At 45.5% G+C, this 18,745-nt stretch overlaps 4 protein-coding genes across 5 annotated transcripts; 1 reads left to right on the top strand and 3 right to left on the bottom strand.

The window, feature by feature from the left end:
* Positions 1-456: 456 nt before the first annotated feature.
* On the bottom strand, positions 457-2,560 carry LOC128272588 (lysosomal acid glucosylceramidase-like). The gene is made up of 3 exons (XM_053010423.1): positions 2,489-2,560; positions 971-2,393; positions 457-884 (listed from the first exon to the last, which is right to left on the bottom strand). The coding sequence occupies exons 1-3, from the start codon at positions 2,511-2,513 to the stop codon at positions 785-787; spliced, it is 1,548 nt and encodes a 515-aa protein (XP_052866383.1). The 5' UTR covers positions 2,514-2,560; the 3' UTR covers positions 457-784.
* Positions 2,561-4,305: 1,745 nt separating this feature from the next.
* Positions 4,306-5,847, bottom strand: LOC128270376 (serine protease grass-like). The gene is made up of 3 exons (XM_053007775.1): positions 5,799-5,847; positions 5,379-5,701; positions 4,306-5,289 (listed from the first exon to the last, which is right to left on the bottom strand). Exons 1-3 carry the CDS (start codon positions 5,845-5,847, stop codon positions 4,306-4,308), a joined length of 1,356 nt encoding a protein of 451 aa, XP_052863735.1.
* A 4,354-nt stretch (positions 5,848-10,201) lies between these two features.
* Positions 10,202-13,334, top strand: LOC128272884 (broad-complex core protein-like). The gene is made up of 5 exons (XM_053010767.1): positions 10,202-10,417; positions 10,519-10,692; positions 10,866-11,067; positions 11,139-11,297; positions 11,368-13,334. Exons 1-5 carry the CDS (start codon positions 10,202-10,204, stop codon positions 12,108-12,110), a joined length of 1,494 nt encoding a protein of 497 aa, XP_052866727.1. The 3' UTR covers positions 12,111-13,334.
* Positions 13,335-13,486: 152 nt separating this feature from the next.
* On the bottom strand, positions 13,487-18,573 carry LOC128271261 (RNA-binding protein cabeza). Of its 2 annotated transcripts, none has more exons than XM_053008712.1 (7): positions 18,438-18,573; positions 17,929-18,111; positions 17,583-17,697; positions 16,749-16,780; positions 15,208-15,320; positions 14,411-15,132; positions 13,487-14,333 (listed from the first exon to the last, which is right to left on the bottom strand). In XM_053008712.1, the coding sequence occupies exons 1-7, from the start codon at positions 18,445-18,447 to the stop codon at positions 14,291-14,293; spliced, it is 1,218 nt and encodes a 405-aa protein (XP_052864672.1). In that variant the 5' UTR covers positions 18,448-18,573; the 3' UTR covers positions 13,487-14,290. The 2 variants fall into 2 exon arrangements, with proteins under 2 accessions (XP_052864672.1, XP_052864671.1); XM_053008711.1 differs by having other exon boundaries at positions 16,749-16,783.
* Between the last annotated feature and the right edge of the window lie 172 nt (positions 18,574-18,745).

An 18,745-nucleotide genomic window follows, 5' to 3' on the forward strand; every position in this document is an offset into this window, starting at 1 on the left:
GCCAGCCGGCCGGCAGAACGTGGCCCAAGAACTCCCTAATTAATTGTACATACTTTTGTAACCAGTAGGCCAGATTCAACAATGGCAGCCCGGGTCCGTCCGCCGGTCGGCCCATTGCCGGTACCATCGGTGTTTTGTATTTAAAAGCTATGAAAGTGGTATTATTAGCATATCAGGTATTATACAACTTAGATGTTAAATGGTAATAAATGTTCGAGTTAAAACATTGGAAGAGAACTATTGTTTAGAACAATTCTGCCCCGCAAAGGCGACGTCGCGATTTCGGACGAATGCCAGGTGTACGCATTACAACTTGATTTGTGGCTACGTGCAAGTTACAAACATAAGTTAAATCTTCAAATTTACCATCTTCGATGATCAAGTTTTGTCTGGAACGCTCTAGAAGACGCTAGCTGGGGTTCAATTGGTGAAATTAATCTTATTGATCTAGGACTTTATTAGCGTAATCGCCCAAGATGCCCGCGTAAGAAGATTTTGTACAACTTTCTGGTGCCATAGTTTATCTTCAAATGCTGTTAGTGACCGGGTATCGTAGGCAAAACTGAACCATCTGGTCACAGCAGCAAGAGGATCATAGCTTGGGCCGATTCATGGATGGCATTGTTAACCGGATGGCTCATCAGCCATATTTTCAGCTTGGCAATATTTCTCAAGGATCAGCTTAGGAAGTTCATCGGCTTTTTCTGTCTTTGGATATGCAGATGTGTCATTTTATCTCGTCCGTTTCGTGTTTCGAAAGAAGTTTCGTATTCTAAGAAGAAGCTTAAGTATAAAGCAGGGAATGAATTGATTTAGCAGGAATACGCAGGCGTACACTTCCGTATCGCGGGTCCTCTAGTCGTACAGATAATGGTCCATTGGCCCTGAAAAACACATAAAGAACAAGCATCGCACTATGTTTTGGGACAGCTCGTCGTTCTGCACCAAAAGATCGGATGGCTTCACTTACTTGTTGTAGAAAACGACCACTGTCCGTTTGTCCTGCCGTTCGAAGGCCAGCACCTCCACGTTGCCGTTGCTGCTTTGGGCCTCCACTCGTACGGCTCCCGGTAGTACGAAGCGAGAAAAGTGTCCCAAACCGTAAAATATCGGTTGCTTGTAGGCCTCTTCCTTGGAAGTGGTATTTGCGATGACGGCACTCTCCACGTAGTTCTTGGCGTAGTTTGGTCCCCCACGCTCGTCCAGCACAAGGTTCCAATCGATCCACCCGTTCACACTGTGCTGTAGGTCCTGCAGGATGTACAAGATGTACGATTCGGCTCGATCCCACGAGCCCAGAATCGGATGGTGCTGCTGCAGCGGCTTATCACCGAGCGATGCCTCGGTGTTGAAGATTAGCTTGCCGGGGTACCTGTTGGCCGTTTGGTCCAGCAGGGATGCTGGTGCTACTCCATCCCAGTACCAGTGGACGGCCAGACCGTCCAGGTAGCTGGTAGCATTGGCATCGCCCTGATCCATCAGCCCGAACCACCACGGGAACGTGTACCGCTGGTCATCGCAACCGAAGAGCTTCACCTCGGCCACGGCCGAGTTCTTCAGGGCCGGGCCGAGGAACTGGCCCACCCAGCGCCCTTGCTCCTGTGCCGTCCAGCCGAGGCTCATAAAGTGTATGAACAGAAAGCCAATCACACCGTTCAGGGGCTCGTTGCCGGTTGAGATAGCCCAGAACCCGAGGCCGGCCGCCTTCATCAGCTCCAGATAGCGCACGTGGTAGTCGGACCAGGCTTGGTAGTACTCGGGCTTCAGGCGGCTTGCTCCCGTCCAATCGTTGTTGGTTTTCATCCACCGCGGCGGACTCCAGGCGGCTCCGATAATACGAATGTCCCTGTTATCGGTAACCTCGATAAGTTGTTGGATCTGCGACACTTTCACCAGATCCCTTTCGTCCAGGGTGGAAAAGTTGGACAGTGCTCCATCGTTCGCCGGCAGCTCGTTGTAGGCCCACGGTGCCAAATCGAAGTCACAGCCCCCGATCGGCACTCGCATAAAGCGGTATCCTATACCGGCGGTCTTGGAGTAGTACGCTCGGTACAGACTGTCCCGCAGCGGTGCCCGTAGTTTGGCCAGATTGTACGACACCGCCCCGGTGAACGCTCCGCCGAAACCTTCCACGGTTTGAAACTTGCGCTGCAAATTGATCGTGATCGACGCATCGTCCCGTGTCGGCCGCAGCGCTAATGGCTTGCTGGTGTTCGAAAAGCTGCCCTCTTTAACTGCGAACCGCAATCCGGCGCTACTGCTCGATACCAGCACGTAACTGCCGTCCACCGACGGTTCCACAAACTCGAGCGTATCACAGTATGTCACGTTGCACACGCACACCGTTCCGCTGGAGTACCGGCGTGCGGCGCACGGCAGTCCCGTGGCAGTCCCTGGCGAGCAAAAAGCACATAACGCGCCGCTTATGCAACCTAGTGTTCGGCCAATCACCACGGCCAATGTCCGCTGACCGGTCCGGAAGACTTACCGACCGCCGTTTGGAGCGCTAGCATCCAGCAGAGGCGCCAGACAATGAGGAGCACCGATCGTTTAGGAGGAGGCATCGTGCCTCTTCGAGCGATTTCTAGTGACTGACCGCGCGGGCGGCACGGCACTTTCGGATGGAAGGCAGACCGGCAGCCGGCGACAGTCTTGGTGGCCGCGGCGCCGGAATATGGATTGATTTTCAAATAAAAGCTGATGATAGCGTAGGTGTATTAGAAAGTTCTGTCCATTTCGAAATCATTGATCTGCATTACGGCCAAAAATGATATGACCAACGTTGACTAACATTAATCAAAAATGTGCAAATTACATATGATATTAAAACTTTTAATCTTTCAGTTTCAAACAATTCTTCAACTTTTTTTTCGTGCTAGACCACAATTAGTATTCTGTGATAAGAGAAAACATCTAATACATCTAACTGCGTACAATGAAAAACCATTTAACCTTGACCACTTTTCATTAACTTTTCTTGAATGACTTTCACTGTTTGACTGTTGCACCGTGTCATTTTATCTTCTTTAAACCATGCAACGTACGCACCGATCTGCGAACAGAATAATAATATTTATCTGTAAAATATCGTGTAACCCACTCACCAGCGCAACGTTGCCTTCAAGTGGCGTTTGTTTTATTTTGAATATGATAAGCGTTGTTCTGAATTACGCAAACCTTTTCATGGTGTGTTGTGTGGAACAAATCAACCGATTGTAACCGATTATTATCTCCTGCGGCAATCGGCAGGGGCTCGCCTCGGAAGTAGCGGAACCCGGTCTCAGCGAGATCCAGGTTTCGTGTGCCGTCGTTGTTGTTGTTGGTCGCCTACGCGGTGCCGCCAGAAGTTCAAACACGGGTCCCGCAGGCGACGGTGCATCTTGCAACCGGATGACACGGTCGATGTAAGCTATCAAAACATATTCAAGCACGACATTGTCACGCACGCATGGCACCCGTCTCGTGACACGAAGTCATCCCTGTTTGACGACCGTGCAACTCGGGCTGCACCGGGTAGCGCCGAGCGATGCGTTCGGTTGTTTCAACCGCATCTGGCAGGCATAGTATTTGATCGGAAAATTTGGCCGAATTCTTCCCAACCCTCTACCGTACTTGGAGTACAGAAATGTGCAATTGAATAAATATAATTTTCGGTAGATTATAAAAAAGTAATTGAATCCTGTCGAAAATGTAAATGGCCAAGAAAATGTAATGCTTTCAGCTCTTATTACGTGGGAACTCATTGTTCATCAAACTAGCTTACGACAAACAAAAACAAAACTTCAAGTGATTGTAATTTCAGCCAATTAGCAACAATTAGTTCCAACTGTGAATTAGTGCCCAATTTGCGTATACCCGCAACGAACACTACAAATAGCGAATCGTTATGTTCTCGAAAATTTTATTGCGATTGAAGCAGTTAACATTTCATAGGCACTTCAGTCGCATTTCGTTTTGCCTTCTCGCATCTCGCAGAAACCAGTGACAGTCCAATTCCGTTCGAATGGTAGCTTTCTTTTATTGTATATTCCGCTTTACACATTAAAATATCGAAAAGAACCAATACTGTTCACTGTAGATCTGTCCACGGTAGAATGTAGATTAGATTTGTATATAATTTCATAAAGCTTACGTCTAGAGTTGTTCTGTGTTTGTGTCGATCACAAATAGTCGAGTATTAAACGTAAGTATATTGACTTCAAAGTGAGTATGTTTTGCCGAGATCGATACGAGTCGAAGTCAATTCGACTCATTCTAATTCCATCAGAGCCCTCAAAACTCAGAATACTTCTCGAGTCGGCCAGATTACACAGGAATGTGTTGTAGGATCCAGTCGATAAAGTAGCCTATCATTACGCCTTTGCCAGAGTGTTCGGGTTCGCGGCAGGAACTGGAGCCTCGGGAGATGACAGCGTACTGGACGAATCTACCGACACCATTGAAGTCACTCAACCCTTGGTACGGCCCACCCGAGTCACCGGGACAGTGAATAGTGCCACTGTTCCGTCGCGTGCACACCTCGTAGTCCTTGTCGCAATCGTCCCCTTTCAGCACAACCTCAGTGTCCGCCTTTAGAAGGTTCTCCGAGACCTCCTCATTTTCCGTCAGTCCCCATCCGGCGATGATCACGTTACGGGGCAAGTGCATGAGCAGCTTCGCATACAGCGGTAAGCATATCGGCTGTACCAAGCCTTCCACGAGCGTTGCTTCTTTGGACAGCCGCAACAACGCTATATCGGCCCACTCGTGTGGGTAGCGAGCGTTAACGGCAATCACTTGCTCGTCGGGATCCTGTTCTCCGCTCCGGGATCCACTCAAGCGGAGGGTACCGAGACGCACGGTATGGGGCGCGCGACCACGAACGCAGTGTTTCGCCGTTAGCACATACCTCGGATGAATCAGCGTGCCGGAGCACAGCGAAGACGCCCGTGGTCTGTACAGCAAGCTTACCATCCACGGGAATTCCCCGCGAAAAACGGCGGTCCCATTCGCGATCTTCGGTATCATGCCTGGCACTCCGCAACTCATGTTGGCCAGCTTGGCAGCCTTCGGATTGACTATGAACGGGTGAACTTTCGGTGGCACACAGCACATCGTATCATTCTTAGATTGGCCACCAGTGCACAAGGCTGTCGGCACCTGAGCACCCAACTTCTTTCCTTTGGCGCACGGTGGGTACACGGACTCCGATCCGATGCGCGGGGTTTTTGGGGGCCTCACTACGACATCATCGCCATCACATTTCTTCTTGCGCATCTGACAGTGCGGGTCCGTACAGCAAAAGTAGTTCTGAACAACAAACACAAGTACGCAATCAATCACAGGTCGGGTCTAAATGGCCGTGAGCAGAGTCAAGCCGGAATTGTGTTGGGCCTTACCTGACCGTTGTAAGTGTAGCAAAGATACTTTTCGTAAGACTTTAGCAGCCTAGATTCCTTTTCCGATCGCAACGCCTTGCACCGCGCCTTTCGGACGCACGCTCCCGGTTCACCGTTCAAATTGCACTCGATCTTTGGCTTCGGGCAGCACACGTGATCCCCGTCGGTGATTGCCACCACCGGTTTGCACAGTTTTTTGGTCCAGTCCAACGTGTCATGAATCCTGTTTGGGCTCGCCAAAGTAGGCGAACAGTACTCGATCGGTAAACATCGTTCGTTCGGGTTGGCGCATGTGGCCTCGGCTCCGCAGGTCCCCGACGAGCCTGCAATCGGAAATGGTTTTTTATTGGCTTTTGCTTAGAGAATACACTTAACAGGCAACTGCAAGCAATGGAACATGTTTCTATTGGCCACACTCACAAATCAGCGCAACGGTAGCAAGCAGTACGACTTGTCGCGAAAAGTTCATCCTGTCTTGTTGGCTGTGATACTCTGTAGCGCACGCGGAGAACGATCGAGGGATACTGACCGATCGTTGCGTATTTTGCAATACTTGAGAAGAACGATGTCTTTGGAGCGATACGGTTCTCCGGGGAATTTTTAAGCCCCTCTCGCTCGCGCTAATTATACACACGATGCGGGGGCCCTCCTGTATATATGCATACCACCCTCGGCGCTGGTTCTTCCCGTTTCGCTGAAAAAACCTAACGATGATGAAGGCTGCTGCGCGGTTCTGGGTTTTCGACGCACCGATCCAACAGACAGGAGCGGTTTGGGCATAACGTATCCTAAATCGAACAAGATCAATAAAATAGCGGCTAGAACCAATTAGTGCACTATCTCCGTACGCAGAGTATGATGAACTGGCAAAATTGTTCAAGAGCAAATACTACTTTCTCGAACGGACATAATATTACTATACTAACTTGAATCATAATGGAAGGTAATGGGCCTGAATCGTGGCACTAGGGCCGTTTGGTAAACATTTCGCTATTCCACTTCAAAAGTAAAGTGTCTTCCAAATATTTCGCCATCGATTAAGAATATGCGCTTCTTCATTTGTTATTTTAGCTTTTTTATTAGTTATGTTATTATTTAACTTAGAATGCCGAATCCCTCACCAAACGACGACCAATCGCAAAGCAGCAATTTTCCTGCGTAGCCGGTCTTCTAAAGTCCTTTATAGAGGCAATAGGCACCATTGTATATTTTAAAATAAATAAATCTACTATAATTGCATCTTGAACAAGGCACGATTCCTTAAAACATTTCGTCCATTTTTAAGTCTTACAACTCATATAAGGATTACCGAGCGGCAATAGACGTCATGGCATTCAATCAAAAGCAAAGGAAACGTTTAAAAATTAGTTATATGTAATCGAATGATGCTCAAAGTGGTAAATATAAAATGATGTCATCAAGTTAGCGAACGGTGATTTTTTGGCGAAGCACGCTATGCGATCTATGATTCATAAAAACGGTTGAGGTAGGGGTTAGTTAGTTTCAGCGTAAAAAAGACATTTTTTATGTATGGATTGAACATATTTATTCAAATCTTTTGTAGATTATTAAGTATACTTTTGGCAATATTCTATAATGTTTTCTGAAAATATTTAATTTCAAACGGAAATATTGAAAAACAAGTCGGTGGCAGAGCTTGCCCCAGACCATCTTAGAGAAGAAAAACAATTTATGGTGTTCACTCTCGGTCGGAAATTATGTGAAATCAAAACCCATTAAAATTTACCCAAAGTCTCCAATTATTTTTTTTATTTTAAAATTGTTGGTGGCCACCTAAAATTCGCTCTTTTTAAGTCCCCCTTAATGTAAAAAATAAACTAACTAAACTTTGTGGGGAGGTATTTTATATGCAAAACATGTGTACCAAGTTTGAAATGTATCGGTCAAGTAGTTTTAAAATGGCAGTGACGAAGGACTTTGAAAAAGTCGTTTTTAGATCAAGGGGTTGAAAAAATGCAGGGCCTTCCCCAACGGACGGGACAGGCAATACCTAAACAAGGCAATTATGAGAATGCTATGCAATTTCAAAGATTATAAGCTCGTTCCGCATGCACCAACTTGATCGCAAATACTGCGTAATCTGTGCGTAACGCGAACAAGTACCATTTCTTCGGCAACTGATAAGTACAAATCTAACCGAGAGTACGAAGATGCGCGGAACACAGACAACGGTGACTCAACAGGAGTGACGGTGACTCAAGTCTGAGAAACAGGAGAAATAAACCTGTTTCTATAGTTAATAGTTTCCGGTGATAGCCCATGAACCATCTTTACGTCAAAAGCAGGCCAAAAAAATAACGGAAACCGGTAACGGTAAGTTGTCTTCGATCGTCGGGGTTTGGTGCATTATGAATTCCTTCCCAAAAGGCAAACTGTCGCCAAAGAATACTATGTGACTGTTAGGCGTGGTTTACGTAAAACTATGCGCCAAAAAAGAACGGATTTTTGGGCAGACAATTGTTGGTTTAACAATCGTTGCAAACCCATATCGTTCCACAACCACCGTATTCGCCTAACTTAGCACCATGTAACTTGGCTAAACTCATGAGACCGCTCCGTGGACACCGCTTTTACAGTCAATGGTTGAGATAGGAGTCGAAACGAAGAATGTGCTAAAGGCTATTCCTAAAAAATTGTAACTAGTGGAGAAAAAGTAGGAACTATTTTAAAGCCAATGGCATAGATTTAGAAGAATAAAGAAATATTTTTCAAGTGATACGCGAATTCTCGATATTTTTTAGCCACAGTAGTATAGCATACAGAATTAGAACGTTGATCGTGTAATATATTAACCAGCAATGCGTTTTAGAGGAGAGAAAATTATTTCTATAACCTTTCATAGTGGATGGAATACCACGCACTTTAAGCTCGTGCTTAAAATTAAAACAGAGCATCGGTCTGTTCGACAATTGTTAAATAAGACTAGGAATTTTCATATCAGAACACGCAAACTAAATTAGGATTGTTTGTATGAATTTCAGGAGACATTTGTTCTCAAATTTTACTCAAAAGTGGGCTTCTTTTCCCAAATATTTAGTAAATGATCAATTCAGGCCGAGCGCAGTTAAACCGGTCTAGCGAAATATTTACCAGGGGTGTGCGTTGAGATTGGGACTGTTAAAAAGATGGCTGTACCTGTCGATTTGGACTTCCCAGTTTAGCGGTTCATTCATCATTACCTTGTTTTGACATCAGGTAAATGATTTCAGGTCGCAAAATTAATTATTTCGATCTGCAACCCATCATTGAAAGGGTTAAACTATGTCAACTTTTGTGCCTGAAAATGATGTTTTGCGGGGATTATTATTTTTCTGCTCCTTTTGAAGAAAACTGCTTCGGAATCGCACCAAATGCTTGTCGGGACTTGTGTTTGGAAAATCGCAGTGCTTTAAGTGGTTTAAAAAGTTTCAAAATGGCGATTTTGACTTTACAAAAAAAAGTGTCCAAGGACTCCAAAAAACGGACTTTCTGATGGGACAGAAAGGTGTGGTGTTTCACAAGCTCCTAAAACCTGATGGAAACGTTAATTCCGATCGCTACTGACAACAAATGATCAATTTGAACCATGCATTGATCGAAAACGACCAAAAAGCCGTTCCAGTTTTTTACAATGGAGGCGCCTAGTAGGCCGTGGAATCAAGTACCAGGCGCTCCAAAAAACAAAAATGTTTCAGGATACTATCAAATCACTTGGATGGGAGCTGCTATCCCTCCCCGCCTTTTTCACCAGACTTGGTTCTTTCCGAATATCATTCATTTTCATCGATGGGACACGTATTGGCTGAGCAGCCCTTCGTTTTTCTACGAAGAACTCGAAATGGGATGACCAATTAGTTTACTTGAAAAGTCGAAGAATTCTTTCGTCTGGGAATCCATGATTTAGCAGAGAGATAGGAGAAATGTATAGCTAGCGATGGCACATACTTTGAATAAAATAGAAAATCGCATTAAAATTTTATAAACATTTTTTGTGTGTTACAAACAGTCCCAATCTCAACGCACACCCCTGGTAAACTCAGTGCTCGATTCGAGTAGCGGCTGCTTGATTTGTGCCCGTGAGCGCGGCTGTTGTTTTTACTGTATTCAACATTTTCGCAGCAAGTTGTAACGCTTTAAGAAGAGTAAAATGTAATTGATTTTTATTTCCACTCAGTTTAGTTTGTGCATAATACATTTTGACTCAAATTATTTTAAGTCTTCGCCATTAGCCGCCCGAAAAGTCACTGTTCAAAATTCCGCCGAACGGGCGGGCGGCTGACTTGGATCCAGCATTGGCCGTACTCTTAATGCACGAACGGCATCGACCGTACCTTTAATGACAGTTAATTGTCAATTTTACAAAAATACATACGAAAAAAGAGACTAATTACTTTTAATGGTTTAATTCGTCGAAGAAATGGTGTTTCTAGCTGGCGTACCCGTTCGAAAGGTGTCTTTGCACTGAAAATCGATGCCTGGTGTGCGGTTTGTAAAGTGTGAAAATTCTCCTACGAAAAGCTCCCGCCCAACTTGAGCACAACGCTCCTGATTCGGCATTATGGTGCAAGAAAAACGCAACGCTTAACGAGAAAGACCTGTGTTGTTCACGCGCGAAACAAAATCATCGCATGCCCAGGCCCCCGAAAGGCACTTTCTTTGGAGCAGTAGTTGTCCAGTGTAGTTTCTGTGTGGATTGGTGTTTGCCAGGGTTTGCGGTACGGCACGCGTTTCGGTGGTGTATCTGTTTACGGCAGGTCGTTTAAGAAGGCATTAGACAGAAGACGGAACGAATAACAACACACCCGCCACCGGGAGGCATCGAGATGTCGACCGGGTTGGTAGATAAATCGTTCGTCAATAATGACGAGTTGTTCTATCTGAAATGGAACAACTTTCAGAAGAACGTGAGCACGCAGTTCGAAAAGCTTCGCGAGGAGGACGATTTGGTGGACATAACGTTCGCCTGCGAGGGTCGAATGCTTACCGCGCACAAATTAGTGCTGTTTGCGTGCAGTCCCTACTTCAAGGAACTTCTGAAGGTAAATACAAAGAACATCGAGATCAACCAAGGTCACAACAAAAGATGGAGCACGAGAAACTAACACCGGTGTTCGTTGCTTCGTTCGTTTTTTATTTGTAGAAAAATCCCTCCCCGCATCCAGTGTTTTTCATGAACGACGTGAAATACGATGTTCTGAAGGCTATTTTACAGTACATGTATCTGGGCGAGGTGCACATCACCAACGAAAACCTAAAGGAGTTCATCAAAACTGCCGAAGGGTTGCAAATTCGTGGATTGAGCAAAGAAAACAACGTATGTGCCCAAGATCGGCTCCAAATCCATAGCACACCGGTCCACCAAACGACTAAGGAGACTCCGATGTTGGACTCTCCTGCGTTGTTTGGTATTTCCGATTGTTTATGGGTTTGCGTTGTATTTTTTCCCACTTTCTATCTCCGTTGACCAGAGCATCTCTCGTTCGGCAGGCGGATTTGATAATCCCAACAGGCCCGGACCATGGCGTGGCATGTCTACGCCGGGACGACAAAAATGATCAAATGTTGGACGAATTTTGTCGAAAGCGGGCGGACGTCACGGATATACAATCAGCCTCGTCTGTGCTCAACATCAAACGGGTCAAGACAGGGCCGGACGGCTCGATGACGGGCGGTGCACAGGACGGAAGTGGTAATAGTACCTAAGACCGTGGTCGGTTGAGGCCATACATGGGCTATAATGTGAGCGATGTTCCTTTGCAGTATCAAACGTCGAACCGAAGGTGGAAATGGTAGAGTACTTGGACAGTGAGGCTCCGACACACCATTCGCCAACGTACTGTAGCATGGATAATTATTCGGAAAAGAATAATCCTCGCAACAACGCGATGGCGGCGGCACACATGGGCCCGATGGGCAACGGTAGGGTCACGCCACCGCCACCGAGCAGGAATGATGAATGCTAACAAACTGTTGCGATGCGTTTTTTCAGCTGGTTTCCCACCATCTGCAGTTCCGCCCGGGGCCGGAGCGGGGGCAAACCAACCCGGTGGTTCCGGTGGACATGGCCATGAGCATAATGTGCATGAGTACAAATCGGAGGACGACAGTAGTTGGATGGAAAAATCACTCGACAACATCTCGGTCAACTCCGAGCAAAGCCTAAAGTACAACAGTGGCAGTGGTGGTGGAGCCGGTAACGGTGGCAGTAGTGGCAATGGGGGCAGTGACAAGAGCAAGGGACGCACCAGCCGAAACAGCAACCGATCGGTGGATGATAAAGCCAACTGTCTAACGCCCCGGTGTTGTCCGGTGTGTTCACGGCTTTATTCAAACGTGTCCAATCTTCGGCAGCACATGCGGCTGATACACAATCCGACTGCAGTCTGCTGTCCCATCTGCCAGAAGCACTTTAACTCGGAGCTCTACCTGAAACGCCACTACTCGTCGATACATTCGATCAATCCGAACAGTAGCGGCGAGAACGATCTCGTGGATACGAAACCTTCAACCGCCCAGCTGCAGCAACAGCAACAACCTTCGCAACAGCAGCAACAAGGACCACAGCCGACCCCACAGCAGCAACAACAGCAACAGCAACAGCAGCAACAACAGCAAGCTCAGCAGCAAGCTCAACAGCAAGCTCAGCAGCAGGCACCGGCGCCAACAGCAAATACATGGAATCCCTACCACCACCATGACGCGTCGCAGCTGGTGAATCCGTTCATAAAATAATTATCATTCCAGCGAAAACACCGCGAACAAGCTCATAGTTCAACTCCCAGTGGCATTACCAACCGTTGCCAACCTAGCTGCGACACAAGCTTCGATTGACTCGAAGAGACCGTCAACCATAGTGTATGGGAGTGTATGACCGATCCAAGCAACTCTTGGAAACCCAGGAATCCGCGATGCTTATGCCAATGAAAGTGCAATAATTGTGTCCAACTTGCAGGTCGAGAAAAGAGAGAAAGAAATAGCAAAAACAGCTTTAGTTGTTTTCGCTTGACATGCTGCGGAGATCGCGATCGGAATGTAGTAAAAGCGTAGGGAACCGCATTGCCAAATTCTGTATAAAGCAAACAAAACTGCTAACGAGCAAACAAACAAAACGGTTAAAATCATACATTTAACGACCCTTGGGACTACCATCGTTCACTGTTCATATAACGTTTCTTTGCACATGGTATCGGTGCAGAAGTACATCACTTTGCTGCCCGCCAATAGAATGAGAACAATAGCACAACGGTTTGCTATTATTTTTGTTTGATTGTTTAGCTTCTCGCCTGCTCACAATAATTTACGTACAAAACGAAGCTAAGCCATTTTATAATATTTTATCAAAAACTACGATTGTAGCAAAACGCGTGAGGAGAAATGTCGCCCTTTTCTTAAAAGGTTGATCTGAACTATGATGGTACTGTGTACTTACGCGTAAGCCAAAAAAGGACAGAAGAATACAATTTTCCTAAGCTCAATTTTATGGGGTGAGATTGTGTCTAGAAATGTCTTGGAGTTGAGTGTGAGGTACAGGTGTGAGCTACTTGTGAAAAGACGCCATTCAAGAACAAAATCGGCTGCTGGAATTGTAGAAGTGTTTAAGAATCCCACCACAGGTGCAAGCGCGCTAGTTAAGTTCTACATTTGAAGCAAGCAGAACAAAGTAGCATATGCGTTTTGCATAGCTTTTAGCTTTGTTTACCTTTCGTACTTCTGTTGCTGCTGGTGTTCGATTCAAGATGCGGATTGCATCAAAGGATACGACTTCATTGTTGCGGGCTTGACAAAATGTTTCTAGTTTTTCCATTCAATTCCAGCTACAATGTCTCTTCTTCCTTGGGCAAAACAAAATATGTTATACGTACGTACTACTAACAAACAGTTTAGTGTGATTATTGTACATATAGAGAGTATCGATACAAAACATGGTAATGATAATAATTATAATAGTGATAATGGTAAAAAGATGTTTATTGGGTGCGTCCAATAAAAGGAATAGAACAAAAAACTATGTTTACTGGAATCTTGGATTATGGAACGAGTTTGGAGCAAAATGTGCTGAAAATGGACCACACACCATAAAAGCATTCACCGCGTTTTTGAGTTTAAGACAATTTTTATTTCTTTCATTAGTTTAAGTGGTATACCTCCCCTGCGACCAGTTGGATCTGGAGGACGGTGGACATTATCTTGATACAACTTCACATGCAACTTCTACCTGGCGCGTTCGCGAGGAAAGTATCTCCGGTAGCAGTGGATTGTGTGTTGGTAGTTTACGCTTACGTTGTGCCTATGTTTGACACTGACAAATGCCACTGCTTTCTAATCGAGTTTCGCAGCCGAGGGCTCCAGTAAATTTCTGCGATCAATACTATCCCAGCTAACTTTACACGAGAAGCACAACTAAACGTACACGCGCTAGTAATTTACAATTGGAAATTAACGCATACAATAGGGTACGGTACTGCTAGGTACAGCAGCACCATCGAGAGCAAAAGTGGTGCTGTACGCCAAATTCAGTGTAGATGGTGCTCATCGCTGTATGCCTTCTTTCGCAGCATACCGGGCAATTACAGCATTCACTCTGCTGCAGAATAAAGCCAGCTGCAACACTGGATGGCAATCGAGTATCGAAGCAGACACGAGGTCACAAAACCCAAAAGGATGATCGAAATCAGACGGACGCGTCGTTAAGGATGTACGTGGGAAGTTCAACGTCTCTTCAAATTTCACAGTGACTCAACGTTTCAGCGCGGTTATTATGCGGCCTAGGTTTTGTCTTCGTAGCTCTGGCGTGATGGTGATGATGATTGATAGATTACATTTAAAAAGTACACTATTGACATCCACTTCTGATGGGATGACAGTGTTATGTGTTGATCTGCTCGTCGATAGAACTTTGTTTTGAATCAAACTTAGTAAGGACGTTGTCGTTGATCATTGCGGTTGTTACGATCACTGCAAAAAATAGAACATAACATTAGAAAAATGAAAAACAGCCAACCGACTGGTTAGTGAGCAAACGTAGGACTTACTTTCCGCGCATTGCACCTCCGCCGTATCCACCCGAACCACCGCCATCTCGTCCTCCGCGGTTAGAGCCACCAAAGCTACGATCACTGCCGGCACCTCCGCCACGGTTGCTAAACGATCCTCGGTCGCGATTTCCACCACCCATTCCTCCACCACCGTTGCGATTACCACCACCGAAGCCGCCACCTCCGCCACCAGCACTGTCGCCTTTCGGAGCTTTACAACGATTGCACTCGTTGCGCCAGGCAAAGTTCTTGTTGTTACAATCGCCGCAATTCCAGTCACCCTCGCGGTCTTGGCCACCACCGCCACCGAAACCTCCGCCTCCACCCCCAGCACGGCCTGCACCACCTCCCATGGGTCCACCGCCACCACCAGGCCGGGATCGACTATCGTCCCGATCGCCTCCCATGCGATTGAAGCCGGAACTCCGATCTCCACCACCACCGCGGTCACCACCTCCACCGCCCCGGCCGTAACCGCCAGGTCCGCCGCCGCCCTTGTTGAAGCCTCCACGGCTGCCTCCCTTATTTTGCCAGGTGCTAACTCTTTGGGCCAACGTCACTTTGATTACCGATCCGTTGAATTCCTTGTTGTCGAACCAACCGATAGCGGATTGTGCAGCGCTAGCATCGTCATATGTGACCGTCGCTTCACCTTTCATGTTCCCCGTTTCTTTGTCTTTATACATCCATATTTTCGGTTTCTGAGTGCGCTTGTCCCGCTAACGAAAGGCAAACATAAAAGATACATGTTTGAAACGCGTTACAAGCGAATTATCCGAAAAACAAGCGCCTACCTTAATCACACCGATTGATCCGAAACGTTCAGCTATCTCCTCTTCCGTCGTTTCCGGTGTCATGCCTTGGATGAAGATCGTGTCCTCCTGAGTGACCATTTCTCCATCGCTTCCTGAGACGATAGGCGCACGGAACAACAAGTGTGGTGTGGGTGTTGTGCAGGAAAAATAAAGAGAGGAAGAGATGCAAAACGCATATGCAACCGCATTCCATTAGTACACTCTATGGTTCGATCGGCTACTAAAAATAACGACACAGTCTCTCCTTTTTACGCTCGTTTACGATATTACGCTTTTTTCGTTATTTGTTGCGATTTAACTACGAAACGCTTTGAAACCTTCTGATTTTAACGCATGATTTGTGTTTGTATATTGTTACCCTACAACATAACGACTGCTAAATGACGGATTGCCATGCACACCCACGATCGAGGCAGGGCGAAACACAACTCTCTTACACAGTAGTGACCAGTAACGGAACCAACAAATTCCCAGCCCTTTAAACTGTTCGTCGGACGATGTTTGCCGCCATTCAAGCTAAACCATGTGAGCCTCACGTTCTCTTCGCTTATACCGCTTCGCGAAACCAAACAAAAACTATGCTGAGAACGATGGACACAGTGGAAAAAGGTTAATTTCGATTGCACCGCGAACATGCTTTGATACAAAGAATTGATAAAATTGTCCAATTTAAGTAATGCTGATAGAGAGCCATTTGACCATGACAAAAGCAACAGAAAAACAATAAAAACGTAAAACAAATACTTTATACAATCTTCTCCTCGAATCAAACGATGATGTTTCAAAAATGAGCAATCTCCATCGATCCCTAGACATCATCAAAGCAATCGAAAGTCGTAGCCATTGCAGAAATCAGACAATTTAACGTTTAGGTCGTTTTGTAACAAGCGCTGTGCTTCTCCGCGGATAGTTTGTCAAAATCCTATAGGCTTTTTTAAACTTTTATTATTTTATTTGTTCTTCATCTTCCAGGTCGATTTGATTGTGATATACTGTAATCCGTTTTGTCAATCAAATTTCTCGCTAACGTCATCCACAAACATTCCCGAACGGCATCATGCTGGGGATGTGTCCCGATGTGAAAAAAACGAAGCAGGCCGCAAGCATGAAAGAATGAGAGATCCCGGAAGGGGTTTTCTAATTCGCGCCTGTTGAGTAAGAAGGTGACGTTTTCCTGTCGTTAAATGATTATCGGACTAAATATTTCAAACAAAGCTGCCTAATCCTAATGATACTAACAAGAGATGCTGGCTATTGTGAGACTATCGGGCAACCCGAGCACAATCAGCAGTGGCACGGATTAAGTGCCGGCCAGTTAAAGAGAGGTTTAAATTCGAAAACGTTTCATCATTTTTGTTCACTCTCTGTTTCCTATTCTTTTTTTTGTTTCTCGTCGTTTTACTTCGGCACAGGGTGCACTAGTGTAACAGTAGCATGTTAAAGTAGTATTGACTATATAAAATAATAGAATAGAACAGTGAAAAAATAATATTTTCACCGAACAGTCGCTCGGTGTTTACCTTTGTTATAACCACCCTTGTTGCCGCCGCCACTGCTATAACACATGAAACCAAACACCATTTCGTTACATATTTGTTGTTGATCGCACGAACACGCACACACAGAGTGGAGTAGAATTGGTTGTAGAAATAATGGTAATGGTGGTAGAAATTGAGGTAGAAATGAGTTGTATATGAATCTTGTTTACGTCGCCGTTGTTGCATTGCATTTGTAACATATGTATGTGGTGGTACTTTTGGTTTGTTGCAAAAATAATAATTTGGTTGTTTCGAGTTTTATTCAATAACATTTAAAATTCAGTGTTAGCTGGTTTAAGAGATAGTGTGGGATAGTTACGACTTCGAACACTAATCAGTTAAATTTAAATCATTCATAAGTTCAGGTTTTTAACATTAACCCGTTTGCTTCGTTGATGTATGTTTACAAAATATTTGAAAAAAATCCATACTTTTACGCTGTTTTAGAGAAATAACAAAATCGTGCATGAACAACGCATGTCACCATATTTTCCACAAACTATCATTTGGAACGTGGAACACACCTTTAGAAGTTGCGTACTCCTCAGCCAGAGTTAGCCTTCAAATAGGGACTCAAAGAGAGGTTCGTAAGAGTAATTTATTGAATTTGAATTGAAACATTAAAGTTCTTGTGTAAATGGACAAAACAGCAAACATACTCTAACATTGGAGATTAACCAACCACCATCGGGCCGATTGATTCAAAACACTCGAAACTGGAAAGGATTGTGAGTATTCTACTTCCGGAAAGGGAAGGAAAGGACGATAGAAATAAATTCTATTTATTATCGCTACGATCTAACGAACGATGCTCACCTGTAGCCGCCGGTTTGGTTACCACCTCTTCTGTCAAAACTGTTGCCTCCCCGATTGCCGTCGCCGTACCCACCATCACTGTTGCCACCACGTCCACCGCCACCGTTATTGTAATCTGCAGGGGGTTTGGTTGAGACAAAATGTGACATAGTTTTAGGATATGTTTTTTTTTACATGCGATAACTAACTATCGAAGCACTAGAATATTACATCCCGGTCCCTTGCTCGTTTACAATTTTGTACCGATCCGAGTGTCCTTGAGATGTTTACCAGTGATCCCTCAGTAATGCTCCCACAGCACGGGGACGCTACTGCCCTGTTTACATGATAGCGGCGGCTCACTTACCACTTTGTCCACCGTAGCCACCGCCAACAGAACCGGAACTCTGCTGTCCGTAGCCACCGGTGGCGCCACCGCCGAATTTATTCATCGGAGGAGGCTGGCTGAAATTCTGGTTAATTGGTGGCGGAGGCACATTGAACTGAACCGGGCCACCGCCGTAATCCTGCCCGCCGTATCCGCCGTATTCTGTCACAGAAGTGGAAAAAAAAATCACACATAACATGGACGGAAAATGGTCGTAGCCTCAGTCATCGAAGCAATCTCTGTCGGATCACATGGATATTTATCAGTTTAAAATCCGGCCGAAACATAATCCACACTTTTACCCGCGAATACGGTTTATGCTTTGATGCTGGCTTTGATTTTCAAAATGGACGACGCCATAAGCCGCCGCCGCAAAAAAGCCATGGCGCCCACTAAGCCTACATGTTTCGATATCATGCCTACATCGCCAGTAGTAAACTTAAAAATTCCCTTCCACATACTCTAAACTAACCCTATACGACACTTACGATCCGACATGACGATGGTTTTCGAGTTCTGCGAGCCACTAAATTCACTTTCACGATCCCTAACACTCGTGTTTCCCGTCAATAGCTGCCTCGGAAAGCGCACAATTTTTCACACTTCACATCCGTCAGAGACATCCGAAAAATGGCACCGGACAGAGCTCACACCAACACACACTCGCTTGCTTTTGAGTTGACTTTATTTGACGTTACAGCGTTACGGCGCCTTTGCGGGGCGTTACACCCAAAGTAGAGTGCTCCCTATCCGCGTATATAAAAGTGATCCCTTATTTTATCTACAGTAGTTTCAT

This window comes from Anopheles cruzii, chromosome 3 (assembly GCF_943734635.1).
Source record: "Anopheles cruzii chromosome 3, idAnoCruzAS_RS32_06, whole genome shotgun sequence".
Lineage (NCBI taxonomy): Eukaryota > Metazoa > Arthropoda > Insecta > Diptera > Culicidae > Anopheles > Anopheles cruzii.

What these genes read in the sequence shown, in the direction of transcription:
- LOC128272588 (XM_053010423.1), bottom strand. Translation starts at nt 2,513, where the DNA reads ATGCTAGCGCTCCAAACGGCGGTCG. An exon ending in AGCGCTCCAAACGGCGGTCG is followed by an intron (nt 2,394 to 2,488) that starts GTAAGTCTTCCG and finishes TTTGCTCGCCAG; the next exon opens with GGACTGCCACGGGACTGCCG. An exon ending in GTGGTCGTTTTCTACAACAA is followed by an intron (nt 885 to 970) that starts GTAAGTGAAGCC and finishes TGTGTTTTTCAG; the next exon opens with GGCCAATGGACCATTATCTG.
- LOC128271261 (XM_053008711.1), bottom strand. An exon ending in TGGCTACGGTGGACAAAGTG is followed by an intron (nt 17,698 to 17,928) that starts GTAAGTGAGCCG and finishes AACCCCCTGCAG; the next exon opens with ATTACAATAACGGTGGCGGT. An exon ending in GATCAATCGGTGTGATTAAG is followed by an intron (nt 15,133 to 15,207) that starts GTAGGCGCTTGT and finishes GCCTTTCGTTAG; the next exon opens with CGGGACAAGCGCACTCAGAA.
- LOC128270376 (XM_053007775.1), bottom strand. Translation starts at nt 5,847, where the DNA reads ATGAACTTTTCGCGACAAGTCGTACTGCTTGCTACCGTTGCGCTGATT. An exon ending in TGCTACCGTTGCGCTGATTT is followed by an intron (nt 5,702 to 5,798) that starts GTGAGTGTGGCC and finishes TTCCGATTGCAG; the next exon opens with GCTCGTCGGGGACCTGCGGA. An exon ending in GCTACACTTACAACGGTCAG is followed by an intron (nt 5,290 to 5,378) that starts GTAAGGCCCAAC and finishes TTTGTTGTTCAG; the next exon opens with AACTACTTTTGCTGTACGGA.
- LOC128272884 (XM_053010767.1), top strand. Translation starts at nt 10,202, where the DNA reads ATGTCGACCGGGTTGGTAGATAAATCGTTCGTCAATAATGACGAGTTG. An exon ending in GATTGAGCAAAGAAAACAAC is followed by an intron (nt 10,693 to 10,865) that starts GTATGTGCCCAA and finishes CTCGTTCGGCAG; the next exon opens with GCGGATTTGATAATCCCAAC. An exon ending in CGGTGCACAGGACGGAAGTG is followed by an intron (nt 11,068 to 11,138) that starts GTAATAGTACCT and finishes GTTCCTTTGCAG; the next exon opens with TATCAAACGTCGAACCGAAG.